Genomic DNA, 20,211 nt, shown 5'->3' with positions numbered 1-20,211 from the left:
CCGCAGCGAGTTGGCTCTGGCTAGTTGGCCCATTCTGCCTCGAACGGAACCATCTCTTGCTTGTGTTAACCATTGTTGCATTTGTCACGAACGAAGGCGAATCTACGTGTCCCAGGATAAATGTTCCAAGATCCAATCTGGGTCAGTCATCGGGACTGGAGATTTTGACTTCCGAGCTTTCGGACTCATGCTAGAGCCCGGCTTCAGGGAACTTCTCTCTAACCTTTCCCTTGGCTGCTATCTAATTTTGATTTTTGCCGTTGCTCTTGTTTCCGTTTTCACTTTTTAACATTGTTCACTGCCCAGATCTCCTTACTGAGATGGGAGGCTAGCTACAGCGATTCAGTAACTAAAGTATAGCCTTTATTGTCATTGTACATCATGTGTACGACGAAATTGGTTATAAATAAAATAAAGATCTCGTTTCGAGCGATGGCAGCTAGTTAAAGGACTCTGGTGTGTGAACCAGTTTATCCGTTCACCCTTCGCTTAAACATCCAAGAATCCTTCTCGGCTTCTCTTCACAACAGATCTAAACAAACCGCAACCACCACTTCTTGCAGCAATAAATCCTTCTCAAAAAGCTAAATGATGCAACGAGCTGGAAGTTGTTCCCCCTCGCCTTCATTGCTGGAGTTTGAATCACTCTTGAAAAATAAGCGCTAAGAAAAACCGGCCAAGAGCGAATGTGGAAGGAAAGAAGCAAAAATCCCTGTGCAGGGAGGAAATCATTTATTTTGGGACAATTCATCTATCAATAGATGATTTATCTATCAAATCATCTATTGCAATATCCTTCCTATAAAAGACTACTTCAGCTTCAATCGCAATATTACAAGAGCAAAAAATAGATTCAAGCTAAATGTCAACCGCTTCAAACTTGATTGCAGAAAATATGACTTCTGTAACCGAGTTGTTAATGCTTGGAACTCATTACCTGACTCCATAGTCTCTACTCAAAATCCCAAAATCTTCAACCAAAAACTGTCTACTATTGACCTCACCCCATTCCTAAGAGGACTATAAGGGGCGTGCATAAGAGCACAAAAGTGCCTACCGTTTCTGTCCTATTGTTCCCTTCATCATATCAAATTGATATAGTTGATGCATATTTTTATACATATATGTATATTTTCTTCAAAATATGTTGTTTTATCTATGACAATTGTTTGTGTATTCTGTTGTGACAAAAGAAATTTTAAAAAAAATTGAAAGCCACGCTTTAAATTGGGATTTATTTATTTTTTCACCAGCCAGAAAAAGGGATGGAAGTCAGTCAGTTCAACTGCTCGCCCATGACTGAAGTGGCAGAAATCAATAGAAGCTTTATCAATTCCCTAAAAGCACTCCAACTATTTTTATAGATGGAATAATGTTTTGTTCTTTTTTTCTATCTGGCAACCCTCTTTGCCAATCTTAGCATCATCTCACGCTGGATTTGTACTATACTTGCAGATTATTAAAAAGAAGAAAAAATTAAATTGTTCAGATTATTCCTACAGCCGGCCGGCATTTAACTTTTAGGTTTAAATATGGAGATGGGAGGCTTCCTGAGACCCAAGCAATTGATTTTATCAATTGATCTGGTGAAAATCCAATCCAATCGAACCAAACCTTCGTTATTTATCATACTGATTACAGAGAGGTTCCAGCATAGTGGAAAAGAAGTGCTTTCTTCTTGTTGTCCTATAATTTGCTTGACAAGAGTTATTATAAAACCTAAGTAATCCATTATATTATTTGCGCTAACCCAGGGTTAACCCTCAACTCTTTTACAACCTTGGCAACCTGGTTGTTGGGGAATTCTGGGAGTTGAAGTCCACCCATCTTAAAAGTCAGATTAACAGAGTTGGAAGGGACCCTGTAGGTCATCTAGTCCAACCCCCTGCTCAAGCAGGAGACCCTATACTATTTCTGACAAATGGCAGTCCAGTCTCTTCTTGAAAGCCTCCAGTGTTGAAGCTCCCACAACTTCCGAAGGCAACTTCTCTTCCATTGGTTGATGGTTCTCTCTGTCAGAAAATTCCTCCTTATTTCCAGGTTGAATCTCTCCTTCGATCAGTTTTCATCCGTTATTCCTTGCCTGGCCTTCGGGTGCTTTGGAAAACAGCTTGACACCCCCCCACCCCACCTCTCCTCTGTGGCAGCCCCTCAAATATAAAAGCTTGGGAAACATTGCGTTAAGAGATTGTTAAAAAAAGAAATTTCTATCCTAATAACTATGATTTCTAAAATGCCGATGTAAATTTGCACAAGGCGGTGGACAATTTGCATTCAAAACTAAACACAGCATTGATAAACAACGGCAAAATTTAGACACTCTCTCTTTTTTAGGAAGACGCAGCTCTCCCAAGATACAGCCTTTTGCAACCCTACAAGCTTCAGCTAAAAGCCAAGAGAAATTGCTTCACTCTTCTTCACTCAGACCAATCTTACAGCTTTCTTCAAATACACCCCTTTTTATTCCTCAGCTCAGCCCGCCTGGAGGATCCACCAAGTTTCTCAAAGCCAAAAGCCCAGGAATCAAATTTCTTCCTGGTCACCAACCTTGCTGGAGACTTCATATTCCACGTGCTTCAAAAACAGGCCTTTTTTCTCCGGGATTAACTGCACTTGAACGGTGTCTTTGCTCAAGAGCTCCTGCAAGGTGTGAGGGAGAACCAAGGGGCTTCCAGGAGGCTTCTGCATCGGAGGTTCTTCTGGGTCCTTGGGGTCACTGACCGGAGGCTCCCCCAAGTCTAGAGGAGAAATCAGGAATGGCAAAAAGAAAAGGAGATGCTCTTGGAACAAAAAAAAAGGCAGTGGCGAGAGATCTTCCCGATGCGCAGACGTTCGGCTACCCAATCTGTAAACTGCTCTTGCCCAAACAGGCGCACACCTATATTGGAGAATTTATCTCTACCTGCCTAAAACTACCCAGAAACGTTTCACACCCCACACCTCTCTTCAGAAGCAGTTGGCTCTGCTCGGCCAGGTGCCAAAAAAATCATCCGAAGGAGCCAGCCGAGTGGCTGGTAATTCTTGTCGAACTGGCTCCTGCGAAGATCAAAACGCAGCAAAGCTTGAGGCTGGCATTCTTGATTCCTGCTCTCAACCAACTATGGAAGCGGGAGGGGGGGGGAAAAATAAAGATTTCCATGCCAACAAAAGAAGAAGGGGAAAAAGAAAAACCCCATACTGTCCATTCTTCCTATCTGCTAAAATACGTTCGTCGCTAAAACTTTGGGAGCCAAAGAGGTTGGGTGAAGGACAGATCCATGCGCTGGAGGCCATTCTATCTGTCCTTGTTATTATGTGATCTGCAAGGGCCTTTTCCAAGGCGAGGCTCCCCAGATGTGACCGGTGGGACTTGTAGTCCCTAAAGAGCCAAAAGATCTAGGTTGGAGAACATAAAATAATTCAAGGCAAGGATTTATTTTCACCCATCCCACCGAACCAGCTGTAGACACGGCTTGGATTTGGCTCTGTTGTGGAAACCCAACCACCGGAGTTTGCATATGAGGGTTGCACGAAGCCAGTCGATTATGGTTTATTCCGGGGTGAAATGTAAAATTCGTTACTACCGGTTCTGTGGGCATGGCTTCATGGGGGGTGGCAATGTGACTGGATGGGCATGGCCAACTTCTTCTTCTTTTTTTTTTTTTTTACTTTTTTTTACTTCGGCCGAACAGGTTGTAAAAAAATGCTTTTAAAAGCCTCCGACGATCAGGCAACTCAGCTGGGGTCACCAGAGCCTTTAAAAGCATTTTTTCTACAACCTCTTCAGCCAAAAGAGGTTGTAAAAAAATGCTTTTAAAAGCCTCTGATGATCCCAGCTGAGCCCCACGACCATCAGAGGCTTTTTTTTTTACTTTCAAAAGCATTTTTTCGGCTGAAGAAAAAATGCTTTTAAAAGTAAAAAAAAAAAAAAAGATGATCGCGCGGCTCAGCTGGGCATGTGTGGGGGGGAAGAGAAGGGATTTTTGCTACCAGTTCTCCGAACCACCCGCCGCCATCACTACCAGATCAGCTGATCTTATTATTTATTATTTATTTTATTTTATTCGATTTTTATACCGCCCTTCTCCCAAAGGACTCAGGGCGGTGTACAGCCAAATAAAAATCACAATGTACACTTTAAAACAAAACTAAAACAAAACATATTACAAGATGGCCAAAATTTAAAACAGTTTAAAATCCTAAAATATAAATAACCCCGTTAAAATTTAGTAAAACTTCTAAGCCAGTCCCACTTGAATAAATAGGTGCGTTTTCAGCTCACAGCGAAATCTGGTCCGAACCGGGAGCATTTCACCCCTGGTTTACTCCAAAAATCATGGCTAAACTAACCATGGCTAAGAGGGTTTTTATTAGGGTTTTATTAGAGTTTTAATTATCTTTAGCTAAATTGAATAAGTTTTTTTAATAATGTTTTGATCTTTGTATTTTTGTTTTTTACCTTGCTGTAAACCGCCCTGAGTCCTTCGGGAGAAGGGCGGTATATAAATCAAAATAATAAAATAAATAAATAAATAATAAAATAAGAGCAACGAATAAACCCGGACGAAAGCTCTTACAGGCAGATCTCGACTTACAACAGTTCATTCAGAGACCATCCATAGTTAACAACGGCCCTGAAAAAAGTGACAGAAACATTTTCCACAGTTGCAACACCCACGCGATCAAAATTCAGGTGCTTGGCCACTGACTCATATTTATGACGGTTGTCTGCCGGGGTCGTGTTACTGCAACCTTCGGACAAGGTCGACGCCGAAGCCAGATTCACTGAACAGCCGCAGTGATTCATTCAACAACCGTGGCAAGAAAAGTTGTAAAATGGGGCAAGATTCGCTTAACAAATCTTTCAGGCAGCAGCAGCAGCAGAAACGTGGGGCCCAATTGTGATCGTAAGTCGAGGACCAGCCTATAGAGCCAACCTTTCCTCTCTCCTCCTCTAAACCCACCACACAAGTTGCATTTGCATTTCTTACTCGTCCTTCAGGAATGGAAGTCCTCAACTTATGACTGCAATCGGGGAGCAGAGTTTCCGTTGCTGAGCAAAGCGGTTGTTAAGTGAATTGCGCCCAATTGTAGGACCGGTTTTGTTATGTTTGGGTATTGACGAGGCAGGAGACCAGGTTAGTGACAACAGCTCTTTAATATAGTGTGACCCAGCAAAACTCTGGAGAAAAACCTCTCCTTATATACACTTCAGCCTGAGGCTGCATCCAATCAGAGACGAGATATTTCCCGCCTAAAACTCCCTCCAAAACTTACAGTAATACATTACACTCCTTCCCTCCCAGAAGGCACTTTGCCCATATTTGCATACTACTTCTCTACGTAGTCCTGCAGGTACGTGGGGCGTCTCCTGACTCTCCCGGACCTGCGCAGTTCACTTTCTGGAGTTGAGTCGAGCGTGCCGGAGGGACTTTTCGTTCCTCTGAGCTCCTCCTCCCGGCCATCCGGCCCTGGATTATTCGCCGGCTCGGGCCTGCTGTCCTCTAGAGGGACCGGAGGGTGTCGCTGGACCTCGCCTGACTCAGATAAGTCTCTGTTTGGTTCTTTGCTTACGATTTCTGTTTGTTCTCGGCTCCAGTCAGCTGTGGGGTTAATTATATCATAGTCAGGGCTGGTCTCGCCTAATTCCGTCTTATCGCTCAATCTGTTTCTTAATTGATCTATGTGGCGCCGCCAGATTCGCCATCGTCTAGCTCCACTAGATAAGATTTGGGGCCCGTTTGTCTATGATTCTCCCCTCCTCCAGCTAGGGCCGCGCTGTAATTATGTGCCCACACTGTGTCTCCTATGGCTATTTCTCTGAGTTTCTCCGGTTTAGTTCTGAACCCGTCTTGTATGTAGCTTGGGTGCAGCCGGTCTAGTGGGCATCTTAGCTTTCGCCCCATTAGCAGCTCGGCTGGGCTGCGGCCAGTGGCTACACAGGGGGTCCTATGTTGGACAGTTAGGAATGCGTCGATTTGTGACTGCCAATCCCCGGGGCTACTTCGTGACAGCGCCTCTTTCGCACTCCGAACAAATCGTTCAGCAAGGCCGTTCGACGCAGGGTGGAACGGCGCTGAGAGGGCATGTCGGATGCCCTCTTCGGCCAGGTACCCTTCAAATAGCGCTGCGGTGAACTGTGGACCGTTATCGGACACGATGGTGTCCGGTAGCCCATGTGGCGAAAAGGTGTTTTAGTGCTGCAGTGACAGCTCCGCGGTTGTGGATTTCATTAGGATGATCTCCAGCCATTTGGAGAATGCATCCACCACAATTAGAAATGTTTGGCCGTGGAAGGGGCCGGCAAAATCAATGTGTATGCGGGACCAAGGGCCTTGGGGTTTCTCCCACTCCAAAACTGGGGCCGTAGGTGGTAGTGGTCTGGATTCCTGACATACTTGGCATCGGCCAACCCTGTCACTGATTTCCCTGTCCATTAGGGGCCACCAGACATAGCTCCTAGCCAAACCCTTCATCCTCACAATTCCTGGGTGACCCTCATGCAGGAGTTCCAGGACTTTTTTCCTTAGTTTTTCGGGGACCACTACCCTATCCCCCCAGAGCAGGCACCCCCCTTGTACAGACAATTCCCCTTTTTTCTTTACAAACTCTTTAAAACGCTCGCCCGGCGCAGCGGGCCATCCCCTTTGAACCCATCCAATCACAGTTCTTAATACAACGTCCCGGTATGAGGCCCGAGCCACTTCCTGAGATGTGGCTGGGCCAGAGTCCAAAGAGTCAATTAGTAGAACGGGTGCGCCCGGGGTGGGGTCCTCGATTTTCCCTGGCAATGGGCATCTGCTCAGTGCGTCTGCATGCCCCACCTCCTTTCCAGGCCGATGTTGTAGTTTGTAGGAGTAGGCGGCCAGAAAAATAGTCCATCTGGTCAGTCTAGGTGAGAGTGCTACTGGCGTTGGGCGGTCGCCAGCCAGTAACCCCAATAGCGGTCTGTGATCAGTGATAATTTCAAAGTCTCGCCAAAACGTATTCGTGAAATTTCTTCACGCCTGACACTATTAGAGCCTCCCTATCTAGTTGGCTGTAATTTCTTTCAGCCGGGACATCGTTCGTGAATAGAACGCTATAGGGGCTTCAGTGCCGCTTTGGGAGTCTGTGGCTGGCACAGCTCCTACTCCATAGGGGATGCATCACAAACCAATACTAACGGCAGCCTGCTACTGTACTGGACTAACAGGCTTTCGCTTGATAGCAAACTTTTACTGCCTCAAATGCTCTGTTTTCTGTCTTTCCCCAAGACCAAACAGTGTTTTTCCAACAACTTGTGCAACGGTTCAGCAACGGTTGCTTTGTTTCTTAAAAATACAGCATAAAAGTTTACCAGACCCAGGAAAGCCTGGAGTTCTGTCTTGTTTTTGGGTGCTGGGGCTCTCTTTATCGCTTTGACTTTGCTCTCAGTGGGGTGAATTCCATTCTTATCTATCCTATATCCCAAAAATTCCACTGATTCGACCCCACCTGGCATTTTTGCTTTAACTTTCAGGCCGGCTGACCTAAAATGGCCAAAACTTTCCTCAGCCGCTCCCCAGTTCTTCCAAATCTTCCCTGATACCAACACATCATCGAATAGGGCACGACTCCTGGTAGCCCCTGTAGGAGTCGCCCATCAAATTTTGGAATAGCCCAGGGCCACACTCACCCCAAACTGTAACCGAGTGCATTTAAAGGCACCTCGGTGCGTTACAATGGTCTGGGCTTCAGCTGTGCTAGCATCTACGGGTAGCTGTTGGTACGCTTGTGCCAAGTCTAATTTGGCGAAAACTTGTCCGTGCCCTAGTGAGTGCAATAAGTGTTGCACTACTGGAACTGGGTAGGCGCTCTTTTGCAATGCTTTGTTCAAGGTAGCCTTGTAATCAGCGCAAATTCTTATGGACCCGTCTGGTTTTACAGGGGTGACGATTGGCGTCTCCCATTTGGCATGGTCAACTGGCACTAGTATCCCTGCCTGACTATTTTATCTAACTCTTTGTCGATTTTAGGTTTGAGTGCAAACGGAACCCTCCTTGCCTTTAACCTAATGGGAGCTATTTGGGGGTCTAAATTGAAGGAGATAGGGGTCCCCTTGTACTTGCCTAAACGGTCCTCGAATACGTCTGCGAATTCCTCCATTAGGGTGTTTTGCAGGTTGCATCCGGTCCGGTGGACGCCAGTCACCCCCATTCCCAACGGCCCGGACCAGTCTAGCCGGAGCAAGCTTGGCAAGGTTCCTCGACTAACGTGATGGGCAGGGTCTTTTCGTATGTCCCGTACTTGACCTCGACGGTCGTTGTCCCTCGAACAGGGATGCGGTTGCCCTGGTAATCCTGCACCCGGAGCCGTTGTTTCTGTAGCTTGCGCTGCGATGTGTGGCAAGGCTTTCACAAAAGTGTCCCAGGACATGATTGTGATAGCTGATCCTGTGTCTACTTCCAGTCGGCACGGTACGCCTTCAATTGTCGGGTTTGTGAAGATCTTTTCTTCGATGCGGGTAGCTGCGTGGTCTATGGTAACAGTCATTCGGTTTGACTTCGCTCTTTCTTTCCTGGCCAATCGCGGGTCGCCTCGCCGATCTCGCGCTCTGATTGGCTGGTTTGAAATTTCGGCGGAATGTGGGGTTTGCATCTCTGACTCAGAGCCGCTCTGATTGGCCGATTTGAATTTTCGGCGGAAGGTTGGGGTGCTCGGCAGACTTGAGCCAGGTGCCCTTCCTTTCACACCGCCGCAAATGGCGCCCTGAACTTACATCTTTGGCGCTGATGTCGCCCGCAACTTCCGCATTCCTCCGGGTCTTCCTTGTCGATTTTCCGGTGTAGTGGACTTCTTCCTCCTCTTCGCTGGTTGACTCACGATAGGTTTCTTCGTGGTGGACTGTGCTCGGCTTTGCGCCCGCCATCGGCGTGAGTCGCTTTGTAAGGTGTCTGCTGCATGGTTGGACATCTCATGGGCTCTGGCTTCGTCCAGGCGTTTGCCAATGTCAGGTTGCTCTTGGCTAGCAACCGTCTCCTCAAACGGATGTCTCTGACCCCCGTATAAGTTGTTCCAGCAGCTCTTCGTCCAGATCGCGGTACTGCAATGCTTGGAGGCTTGTCTCAGGGCTGCCATGTAGTCGCTGATAGACTCGCCTTCTTGTTGCCTCGCTCCCCAAACTCGTACCGTCGAGCGTATTTGGGCGGGGCTGGTGCGTAGTGATTCTTCAGGAGGGTCTGAAGGGTCTGCCACGATACGGAGTGTAGCGGTGTTGGCTCCGCTAGGGCTTCTGCGACGGCGATGACTGCGGGCCCACAGTGGCTTATGAAGTAAGCCCGTTTACGGTTGTCGGAGACTCCTGTAGCTCGTTGCCTCCAGGAAACTCTCGAAACGGGTCATGTATATTCCCCATGTCTCCTGGGCAGGGTCAAACGGAGTGGGTGGCGTGTAGCCGGTCATCGCTGCATTCGCCGTCACCTTGCTGGGTTTGAGTCTCGTAGTGAGTTCAGCTCTGTTCTGGTGCTCTGCCTCAAAATCCCACCCTCGTCGCCAATGTTATGTTTGGGTATTGACGAGGCAGGAGACCAGGTTAGTGACAACAGCTCTTTAATATAGTGTGACCCAGCAAAACTCTGGAGAAAAACCTCTCCTTATATACACTTCAGCCTGAGGCTGCATCCAATCAGAGACGAGATATTTCCCGCCTAAAACTCCCTCCAAAACTTACAGTAATACATTACAGGTTTAGCTCCTGGTTCTTAAGCAAATCACTGCAGCGGTTAATTGAACCACACGGTGGTTAAATTCTGAGAGTTCACAGCCACACATCTTACATGATCAAGTTTGAGAAATTTAGAATAGAATAGAACAGAACAGAACAGAACAGAATGGAATAGGAGTTGGAAGGGACCTTGGAGGTCTTCTAGTCCAACCCCCTGCTCAGGCAGGAAACCCTAGACCATTTCAGACAAATGGTTGTCCAATCTCTTCTTAAATATTTCCGGTTTTGGAGTATTTCCCAACTTCTGGAGGCAAGTTGTTCCATTGGTTAATTACAGACCCCTCGCATCCTGGACATAAACTGTTTCAACTCCTACCCTCAAAACGATGCTATAGAGCACTGCACACCAGAACAACTAGACACAAGAACAGTTTTTCCCCGAAGGCCATCACTCTGCTAAACAAATAATTCCCTCAACACTGTCAAACTATTCACTAAGTCTGCACTACTATTAAACTTCTCATCGTTCCCATCACCCATCTCCTCCCACTTATGACTGCATGACTGTAACCTTGTTGTTGGTATCCTTACAATTTTTACTGATATTGATTGTTTCCTGATTGCTTATTTGTACCCTATGACTATCGTTAAGTGTTGTACCTTATGACTCTTGATGTACATATCTTTTCTTTTATGTACATTGAGAGCGTATCCACCAAAGACAGATTCCTTATGTGTCCAATCACCCTTGGGCAATAAAAAATTCTATTCTATTCTATTCTATTCTATTCTATTCTATTCTATTCTATTCTATTCTATGCCAGGAAATTTCTCCTTAGTTCTAGGTTGCTTCTCTCCTTGGTTAGTTTCCATCTGTTGCTTCTTGTTCTACCCTCAGGTGCTTTGGAGAATAGTTTGACTCCCTCCTCTTTGTGGCAACCCCTGAGATATTGGAACACTGCTATCATGTCTCCCCATGTCCTTCTTTTTATTAAACTAGACATACCCAGTTCCTGCAACCGTTCTTCATATGTTTTATCCTTCAGTCCCCTAATCATCTTTGTTGCTCTTCTCTGCACTCTTTCTAGAGTCTCAACATCAAATGCTGGTCATACCTGAGCCCAGGTAACTCAAGCAATCCTGACTGATTCGACTTTCTCAACACTTACACAGGTGTCTTTTCTAATCCAATTTTTTCAATGTGATGGCACTGAAATGTCACACATACACACACACACACACACACAATCGATGTGGATGGCTGGAGCAGAAGGTCACACACACACCGCCCATAACATAGAGCCCCAACTGCATGGGAGCCTGTTGTATCACCTTCCCACACAAGGGGTTGGACTAGAAGACCTCCAAGGTCCCTTCCAACTCTATTATTCTGTTATTCCAAGGAAGCTGGCGGAGCTTGCTTGACTCATTTTAGGGATGCAACATCACACTCGCACTCCCCATTTGAGCAATCTTAAAAGCCTGTTTGGCGTAGCGGTGAAGGCACCAGGTTGGAAACAAGGAGATCGTGAGTTCTAGTCCTGCGCTGGGCACCTAAACAGCTGGATGACCTCAGGCCAATCTGCCCCTCCAAGCTCTTAGACGAAGCCAATGGCAGACTTTCTGAAAAACCTCGCCAAGAAAACTTGTCCAGGCTGTCTCTGAGAATCAGACAGGATTGAACAGAATTTTTTTTTTTAAACCATTTGAAGGCCAAAACATTCTTTTAAGGTTATGATGCCATTTGGCAAAATCTCTCAACATCCAGTTAGGTGAACGCATTCCAAGGCACGCTCCATCAGAAGCAGAACCCAGACAGAGCCCTCAGCAACACCTTAAAGTCCAAGGTCCCTTCCCAGAGAGAAAAAAAATCTTCCTCCGGAAGGAATGGAGCAAAACTCACTGGGGGGGGGGGGTTGGCTGGAGGGGGGAGGAGAGAGTACAGGTGGGACGGGGGCGGAGGAACCAAGGATTCCTTGTTCGGATCTCAAGCCCTGGCCTTGCAAAGCAGAGGAAAACGGGGCTGCCCCACCTGCAAAATCGGATGTTTCCTTGCCACTGTATAGCCACAGTAAGTCCACAAAAAAAAAGTAGTTTTTTCCATGTCTCACCTATTCTAGGGTTAAAGAGAGAGGGAGGGAGGGAGAAGAAGAGAATGTGAGAATGTGGGAGAGAGAGAAAGAGAGAGAGAAAAAAAGTGAAAAGGAGAAAGAGAAAGAAAGAGAGAGAGAGAAAGCGAAAGTGAGGAAGAGAATGAGAAAGAAAGAGCGAGAGAGGAAGAGGGAGGGAGAGAGGAAGAGAAAGGGAAAGAAAGAAAGAAATAGAGAGAAAAGGAGAGAGAAAGAAAGAAAGAGGGAGAGAGCAAGGAAGAGAATGAGAAAGGAAGAAAGAGAGAGAAAGGGAGGGAGAGAGGAAGAGAATGAGAAAGGGAAAGAAAGAGAGAGAGAAAGAAAGGAAGAGTGAAAAAGAGGGAGAGAGCAAGGAAGAGAATGAGAAAGGAAGAAAGAGAGAGAGAAAGGGAGGGAGAGAGGAAGAGAATGAGAAAGGAAGAAAGAGTGAAAAAGAGGGAGGAAGAGAGAGGAAGAGAATGAGAAAGGAAGAAAGAAAGAGAAAGAAGGAGCGAGAGAGCGAGGAAGAGAATGAGAAAGGAAGAAAGAGAGAGAGAATAAGGGAGAGAGAGAGAGAAGAAAACGAGCTACAATGGAATGCAAAGCCTCAGCAAAAAGCAATAACTGGAAACAGGATAACAGGGAGAGATCAGCCTCAAATCAAATCATTCTAGCTTGTTTACTGCCGTTTGGCTTCCTTTTTTAAAAATCCAGCTTGTAGGAGGAAAAATGGAGAAGTTAAGAAATACCAGTCGGGAAGCCTTGTAATTTCCCATCCAGAGTTTCTGATCAGGAAAAAGTTTAGGGGTTCCCCCCCCCCACTTCTCTTCTCAGGAAATCCCCCCCCCCACACTCTTCTTAACATTTCTAGAATTCATCAGAAAATGGAACTGAAATGATTTTGGAAAGCAACACAGCCCAAGTACGTACTTCTGCAAATTTTTTTGGCCCAGGGAAAGAAAAATAAAAGAGACGCCTGCCAAATCATTTTCAGCAACGAGAAACAGCTGAGGGAAAAAATACATTTTTCAAGTTTGGCCAAGTTGTGTTTTTTTAAAAAACAAAAACAAAAAAACAAAAACCAGGCTGTGCGGGATCTGAGACGCAAAATAACCTGGTTTTGATGCCAACCTGACCACCAATGAACGGCACGGCCTTTAAGCCGCGTTGCCAAATTCATTTCTTTGGTTCAAATCCTACAAAAAAAAAAAAAAACCAGGAAAACTTGCCTCTCCAAATTTCAGCCCCAATCCATTCCAGGCCTGCAAAGAAACCTTAAGAAATATTATAAAAATATTTTTTTTAAAAAAACAATTATTCCAAACCAGAGGTTTTGGAGGTTGAGGGTTGAGTTACATAAGCCTCTCCAGATGTCTGAAACGGTCACTTTAAAAAAAAATAAAAATAAAAACTCTGGCTACTGAACTTAATAGCCTGGAGCATGGGGAGGGATGGCAAGCGAAGGGCGCTAGGCGATGGCTTCTTGTGGGTTACGACTTGAAAGAGCCGAGTTCAAATCCTGATCGGCCAAAGATCATCAGATTATGGGGGGGCCTGGCTTATTAATCGGGCCGATTCGCCTGGATAATATAAGAGGGCACCAACCTTAACCTTCAGAATGGGAGAAACCAATGTCCAGAATTTGCAATACAGGGAGTCCTCCTCTTATGGCCGTTTGTTTAGTGACCTTTCGAAGTTACGACGGTTGCTGAAAAAGGTGACTGAAGAACAGTGCTTGCGCTTAAGACTGTCCCAACAGCATCCCAAGCGTAAGGACTGTCCTTAAGTCACTTTGACGCCATCGTAACTTTGAACGGACACTAAACAAATGGTCGTTAAGGGCTGGTTGCTTGGCAAACTGGTACCGGCAGTCCTCGGCTTACGACCATGGTGGAGCCCAAAATTTCTATTGCTAAGCGAGGGGTTGGTTAAGCAAGTCTGGCCCCGTGTTATGATTTTTCTCGCCACGTTTGTTAAGTGAATCGCTGAAGTTCTTGAATTAGCCACGCGGTCGTTAAGCGAATCGGGCATGGACTTTGCTTGCCAGAAGGTTGGAAAAGGGGATCCCGTGACCCCGGGACACTGCAACCGTCATAAATGTGAACCAGCTGTAATGATTACTGATTAATCATTAAAGAGTAACATGATTAATGTAAATCATGTGTGAACAGGGATGTTGCTCTTGGCAAGACAGTTAACCCAGTTAACACTAACACTGATGATGTTACCTAGTTGGGTCACGAAATGTCTGCAAGAAAGCAAGAAAGCTCAGAGAGCACCAAGGACCCCCACAGTCTTCCTCCTCCTCCTCCTCCTCCTCCTCCTCCTCCTCCTCCTCCTCCTCCTCTCCACTCCACAAATCCCACTCACTTCTAGCACTGATGATGTTACCTAGTTGGGTCACGAAATGTCTGCAAAGAAACAACCAAGCTTAGAGAGCACCAAGGACCCAACAGTAGTCGTAGTCATCGTCCTCCTCCTCCTCCTCCTCCTCCTCCTCCTCCTCCTCCTCCTCCTCCTCCTCCTCCTCTCCACAAACCCCCCTCCCTTCTAGCACTGATGATGTCACCTAGTTTGGGTCACGAAATGTCTGCAAGGAAACAGGAAAGTTCAGAGAGCACCAAGGGCTCCATAACCCTTCTCCTTCCTGCAAATCTCACTCCCTTCTAGCACTGATGATGCTACCTAGCTGGGTCCCAAAACATCTGCCAGAAAACAAGCGAGCTGAGAGAACACCAAGGACCCTACAGTCTTCCTCCTTCTCCTCTTCCTCTTCTCCGCAAAAAAACAACACCCCTTCACTCCCTTCTAGCTCTGATGATGTTCCCTAGCTGGATCCTGAAACGTCCCAGCTCAGAGAGCACCATGGACCCTACGGTCCCCTTCCTCCCATCCTCCTCCTATCCTTTTCCTCCCTTCTCCTCCTCCTCCTCCCCTTTCTCTTCCTCTCCTCCTCCTCCTCTTCCACTCCACAAACTCCACTCCCTTCTAGTACTGATGATGTTCCCTAGCTGGGTCATGAAACGTCTGCAAGAAAACCACCCAGCTCAGAGAGCACCAAGGACCCCTCATGTCCACCTTGAGCTACAAATATTCTCCTTTACAGACCCAGCAGAAACACAGACACACACACACACATACGGACGGATGGATGGCATCTCCAAGACGTTTGTTCCCAGCTTTCTGGAGCCTAAATATTGGAAATGTTAGCGCAAGATCACACAGCTCCCGGGGGGGGGGGGGAGAAGGGGGGAAGAAACAATAGAAGAAAACAAACACAAGCCACAAAGGAGCAGATAAAGAGCCTGAAGCAGCCACAATTAACTGCTTGGGGGGGGGAAGGGGGGAGGGACGACACAACAGGCAGGAAGGAATACCTACTACAGGATACCAATAGCTCTTAGACTTATATACCACTTCATGGTGCTTTTACAGCCCCTCTCTAAGTGGTTTACAGAGTCAGCCTCTTGCCCCCAACAATCTGGCTCCTCATTTTACTGGATGGAAGGCTGAGTCAGCCTTGAGCTGGTCAGGATCAAGCTGCTGGCAGTCGGCAGAGTTCGCCTACAATACTGCATTTTAACCACTGCACCAATACGGCTCTTAACAGCAATAACACTTAGACTTATATACTGCTTCAAAGTATTTTTACAGCCCTCTCTAAGCGGTTTACAAAGTCAGCCTCTTGTCCCCAACAATCGGGGTCCTCATTTGACCCACTTCGAAAGGATGGAAGGCTGAGTCAAGTTTGAGTTGGTTGGGATAGAACTTCTGGCAGTGCGCAGAATCAGCCTGCAATACGGCACTCTAACCACTGAGGAAGGAAGGAAGGAAGGAAGGAAGGAAGGAAGGAAGGAAGGAAGGAAGGAAGGAAGGAAAATAGCACTTAGACATATACCGCTTTACAGTGCTTTACAGCCCTCTATAAGCAGTTTACGGAGTCGGCCTCTTTCCCCTTCAACAATCTGGGTCCTCATTTTAACGACCTCAGAAGGACAGAAGTCTGAGTCAACCTTGAGCCAGTCAAGATTGAACTCCTAGCACTGAGTTAGCCTGCAATACTGCATTCTAAGCACTGGGAGGGAAGGAAGGAAGGAAGGAAGGAAGGAAGGAAGGAAGGAAGGAAGGAAGGAAGGAAGGAAGGAAGGAAGGAAGGAAGGAAGGAAGGAAAACAGCACTTAGAATTATATACCACTTTACAGTGCTTTACAGCCCACTCTAAGTGGATTACAGAGTCATCCTATTGGGTCCTCATTTTACCCACCTTGGAAGGACGGAAGGCTGAGTCAACCTTGAGCCTGGTGAGATTCGATCTGCCAAACAGCTGGCCAGCCGGCAGTCAGCAGAAGGAGCCTGCAATACTGCACTCTGACAACTATACCTCCATGGAGACTAGATAAGCATCTAGGAAAATCCTCTGAAAATGCCTTGAGCTTGCTTTATTCCTTCCCCAACCCCACCTGTTTTTCCTTGCCTGCCTTTCCCCTTTCAACCTCTACAATCCAAGATATCTTCTTCCCCTTTTCGGCTAAAGAGAGAGGTAAAAACTCTACAGATAAATAAATACAGGCGCTCAAATCCCGGTGCTGTTAAGAAATTAGTCGGTTGTTTGTCAGGCCAAGCAAGTTCAGAGACAGGAAAGGAAGTTTTCTAGGAAATGAGAGCAGATTGCATCCATTCCAGTGGGAGGGGGGGGGCAGTGGGGGAATGTGCATCAGACACTTTCTCATGTTAAAAGCCAGAAAGTGTAAAGTTAACAGAGTGTGTGCATCTTTTCATTTCCTTTGATCTCATTCAGTTCCTGCTTAAAAAAACTTCATCTCTCCATACTAAATCAATCCACGCAGCACAGGGGACGTCAGGTAATTACACTGATAATTACATTGTGTAGAGAAAATTTAAAAAAAGATGACCGAGTAAGTGAGCCAATCGGCATAACACAAAATCAAATCCAAGCTTTATCAGCCAGCAAAAAAAAAAAATAGAAAAACGATAACCAGGCAACTCTTAACAGGCAAAGCATGTTTAAAAAGTTGGGTTGGATTCGCACCTATCAAGCCATCTTTGGGGGTTAATGTTGGTTTATTGAGGATAAAGCACCTTGCACAAAACCTACAGTTTCCAAGCCACAAAGGCTGGCCTTATCTAGATGCACCCAAACCTCCCGCATAGCAACATGAGGCTGTCACAAGAGGTTGTGCGAAGTCACGATAGGCAACACATGATCCAGCCCGGTGCGACCACAAATCCACTATGTGAAGACAGCAGCAAAATTAACCAGGAAAGTAATGAGAATAAGTTGACATAAATAGGCAAGCAGATCCTGTTAACCTCCCCAAGGCCAGTCATTTCAGCCCAACGGCTGATCCAGACTTCCCGGAACCTTAGCCACTTATAAGCTACAGGTAGTCCTCAGACTTGTGACCACAATTCAGCCGAAAGTTCATGTTGCCAAGACATCTGTTAAGTGAGTTTTGCCCCCGCCGCTACAAGTTCATGCCACAGGGATCAAGTGAACCGCTGTGGTTGTTCAATTAGCAACATGGTTGTTAAACGAATCTGGCTTCCCCTTTGACTGCTTTTTGGAAGGTTGCAAAAGGGAATCCCGGGACCCTGACACCGTCATAAATATGAGTCGGTTGTCAAGCATCTGATTTTTTTGATCATGTGCAACGGTCGCTAAGTGTGAAAAATGATCCTAACGAAGTCACTTTTTTCCCCCAGCACAGTTGGTAACTTGGAACGGCCCCTACACAAACTGCTGTAAATCGAGGACTGTAGGTAGACTTCAACTCCCAGAATTCCCTAGCTGGAATCCTGGGAGTTGGAGTCCCCCACGGCTTTAAGGTTGCCCACTTGGGAGAAATTCTTGGGAGAATTCCCAGCTGGGAATCCTAACAACCTCCTTCAAAAAGGAAGGGAGGGGAGCACAGAGGCCTCCTTTTCAAAATCTGGAATTGAGGAGGGGTGTGTGGAATCCTGCAGGGGGTCTTCCTCCCTCGGAGTCCTCCAGCCAGGCGAAGACTACACCTCCCATCCCCCACAGCCACCCAGATCCCGCCCTCCCACGCCTTCTAGAGCCCGCATTCCCGACCCTTTCCAGAGCCCCTTTTTCCAAGGTTACGCGCTGCGCTTACGAAACCCGGCTGCTGCGCAAGGAGAAGAAATGGGGAGGGGGGCGCTGAAGCCCCGCTCGCCCACCCACCCCGCGACCCTGCGCGGCTGGGCCGAGCCCCTCTGCCCTCCGGCTGCGCTGCCGAGTCTCCAGATGGGGAGAAAAGCCACCCCCTTCCCAGCCCTGCCCCGAGAAGCTGATGGGAACCCGGGAGCTGTCCAAGCGCTGCCGGTTCCCAACCGCGGCGGGGACGCGGACAGGGGTCTGAGGATCGCCCTACCCATCGTCCCCAGCCCCGGGGGGGTCGGACTAGGAGAGGCCCGGCGTTGGAGAGAGACAGGCGCAGCTGGCAAGGCGGGGGACGCAGAAGGGAAGGCGAGGCGAGGGCGCCGCGCATCTTGGCACAGGCTGCTTACCCGCGGCTCCTCCCGGGCTCGCTTCGGGCCCTTCTTCTCGGTCCATCGCTGGCCTCGGTCATGTGAGCCTCCGGGGGAAACGTCCCTCCTTTGGCTCTCCGGCCAGGGGGCCGGTGGGGCGGGCCGGGGAGGCGCCTCCGAGGCGGGCCGACACGTGCTGCTGCTGCTGCCCGCTGCGCTGCTGCTGCAGGATCTCTTTGCGCGCCGCTTTGCGCCCCGAGCCTTTTCTGCAACGGCTCAGATGGGCGAGGAAGGGCCTTGGAGAGTCAGAAGTGGGGAAGGGGTTTCTTAAACGGCCGGGGTCCGGGGTGGTGGAGGGGAAGAGACCCCCCCCCCGTTTCTCCGGCCGCGCTAAGCGCCCGCGCGGAGCCTCGGGGCGATTTGCAAGGCTGCGCAGACTTTGCAAAACTCCCGCAAGAAAGTCCCGCGGGGGCAGGAGGAGGGGGGGGTTGCAGGGGGCTGGGCTAAATGGATAAGGGGATTCCCGCCCCCCCCCTTCCAGCCCCTTTTGGCTGGGACAGGCCTGGGCACCCCAGAAAGCCAGCTGCAGTTGGCAAGGCCGGATTGGAGCAGAAGGCTCTGACTTAGCAGATGTGCGTCAATGGGGGGAGGGAGGGAGGGAGGGGGAGCGCTCCCTGCAACGCCCAGATGGGGGCAGCGCCAGCCAGGCTTGCACCGTTGATTGTGCAAAGAGCTCTTCCTTAGCTTTTTCCTAAAGGGACACACCCTTTCCCCGGGCTGATGTGTGAACTTGGCATTCTGTATCAGCAGCAGCTTTTAAGAGGGGTGGGCTTCAGCTCCCAGAATTCCCCCAGCCAGCGTCAGTTTGAAGGCGACTCCCAAGTTGCCAAGGTTGAGAAAGGCTGCTGGAGTCTAACACGCCATGAGAAAAGCGGATAAAATAATCTGTATTGTCATTTATCCTGTGTACACACTGCACACATTAAAAATGAAATTCTGAGGCCCAATCTCATACCTATATATATCCATATACATACAGTAGATACACACATATACATAGGCTGAGAAGGGAGGAGAGGAGAGAAGAGAAGAGAATTCTTTATTGGCCAAGCATGATTGGGCACACAAATAATTTGTCTCCAGTGCATAAGCTCACAATACAGCATACATATATATGTACCCATACATACGCACACATCTATATATATTAATCACAACCCATTTTGAATACATAGCAGAAAAAAAAGAGTCTTGACAATAAGGTTGATACTATATGGTAGAAAGCTACCAGTATTAGTGAATCTAGTTCTGCTTCGGATACCACTTTGTATTTAAGAACTTTGCTTTAAGCTCTTACAAGCCCCCTTCTTTTGATCTGGCTAAAATAAAAAGCAGCTACCAAAAAAAAGGGGAAATTAACCCATTGAACAGCTGCTACCCTGATATTTAACCCTCAGGCTGTAGAAACCAGTAATGGCACCCCATACTGGTTTATGACTCCTTGCGCTTTGAAAATTTTGCTTGGATTTTAAAACCATGCTTGCTTTCTCACGTTCTCACAGCTCTTCTAAGGACTTGCAAAGATTGAAAATTAAAGGATGCAATGGGTTGCATTAGCATGGCACCCCCTATTTAGAGGGCAACAGTATGTGTACCCCTAGATATGGCAAATAAACAGATCAAAACTTTTTCTTGACCAATACGTTGTACTATATTATTCAAACATTATATAGGGATTCTGGAAGGTTAATAAGTACAGTGTCATGTTGATCTGATTCGAAAACTGTATTTGAAAACCACTTTGTTGGTGCATTTAAATTAATATTCATTTTCCAACAGTGGTGTTTTAACAGTAGTTTTACTTAGCTTTTAATCGTATCACTTTAGCAAAGAGCCAACAGATTTGAACATCGCTGTAACTGTAATATAAAAATATAATATTATCTG

At 47.2% G+C, this 20,211-nt stretch overlaps 1 protein-coding gene across 3 annotated transcripts in view; it reads right to left on the bottom strand.

The window, feature by feature from the left end:
* The window catches only part of SNX8 (sorting nexin 8), a 32,991-nt gene extending 13,837 nt beyond the window's left edge, over positions 1-19,154 (bottom strand). The window contains exons 1-2 of one of the 3 annotated variants that reach the window (XM_058157106.1): positions 18,304-19,154; positions 2,548-2,738 (exon numbers count right to left, since the gene is read on the bottom strand). In XM_058157106.1, coding sequence (XP_058013089.1) covers positions 2,548-2,738; positions 18,304-18,349 — 237 coding nt within the window. In that variant the 5' untranslated portion in view covers positions 18,350-19,154. Of the gene's footprint in view, positions 1-2,547; positions 2,739-11,696; positions 11,720-18,167; positions 18,187-18,303 lie in introns of those variants that run through there. The other 2 variants (XM_058157107.1, XM_058157108.1) reach the window with 2 other exon arrangements.
* Between the last annotated feature and the right edge of the window lie 1,057 nt (positions 19,155-20,211).

This window comes from Ahaetulla prasina, chromosome 14, assembly GCF_028640845.1.
Source record: "Ahaetulla prasina isolate Xishuangbanna chromosome 14, ASM2864084v1, whole genome shotgun sequence".
In the NCBI taxonomy this organism is placed as follows: Eukaryota; Metazoa; Chordata; class Lepidosauria; order Squamata; family Colubridae; genus Ahaetulla; species Ahaetulla prasina.
The sequence above is the reverse complement of the archived record's forward strand: the minus strand, read 5'-3'. Positions and strand labels throughout refer to the sequence as shown.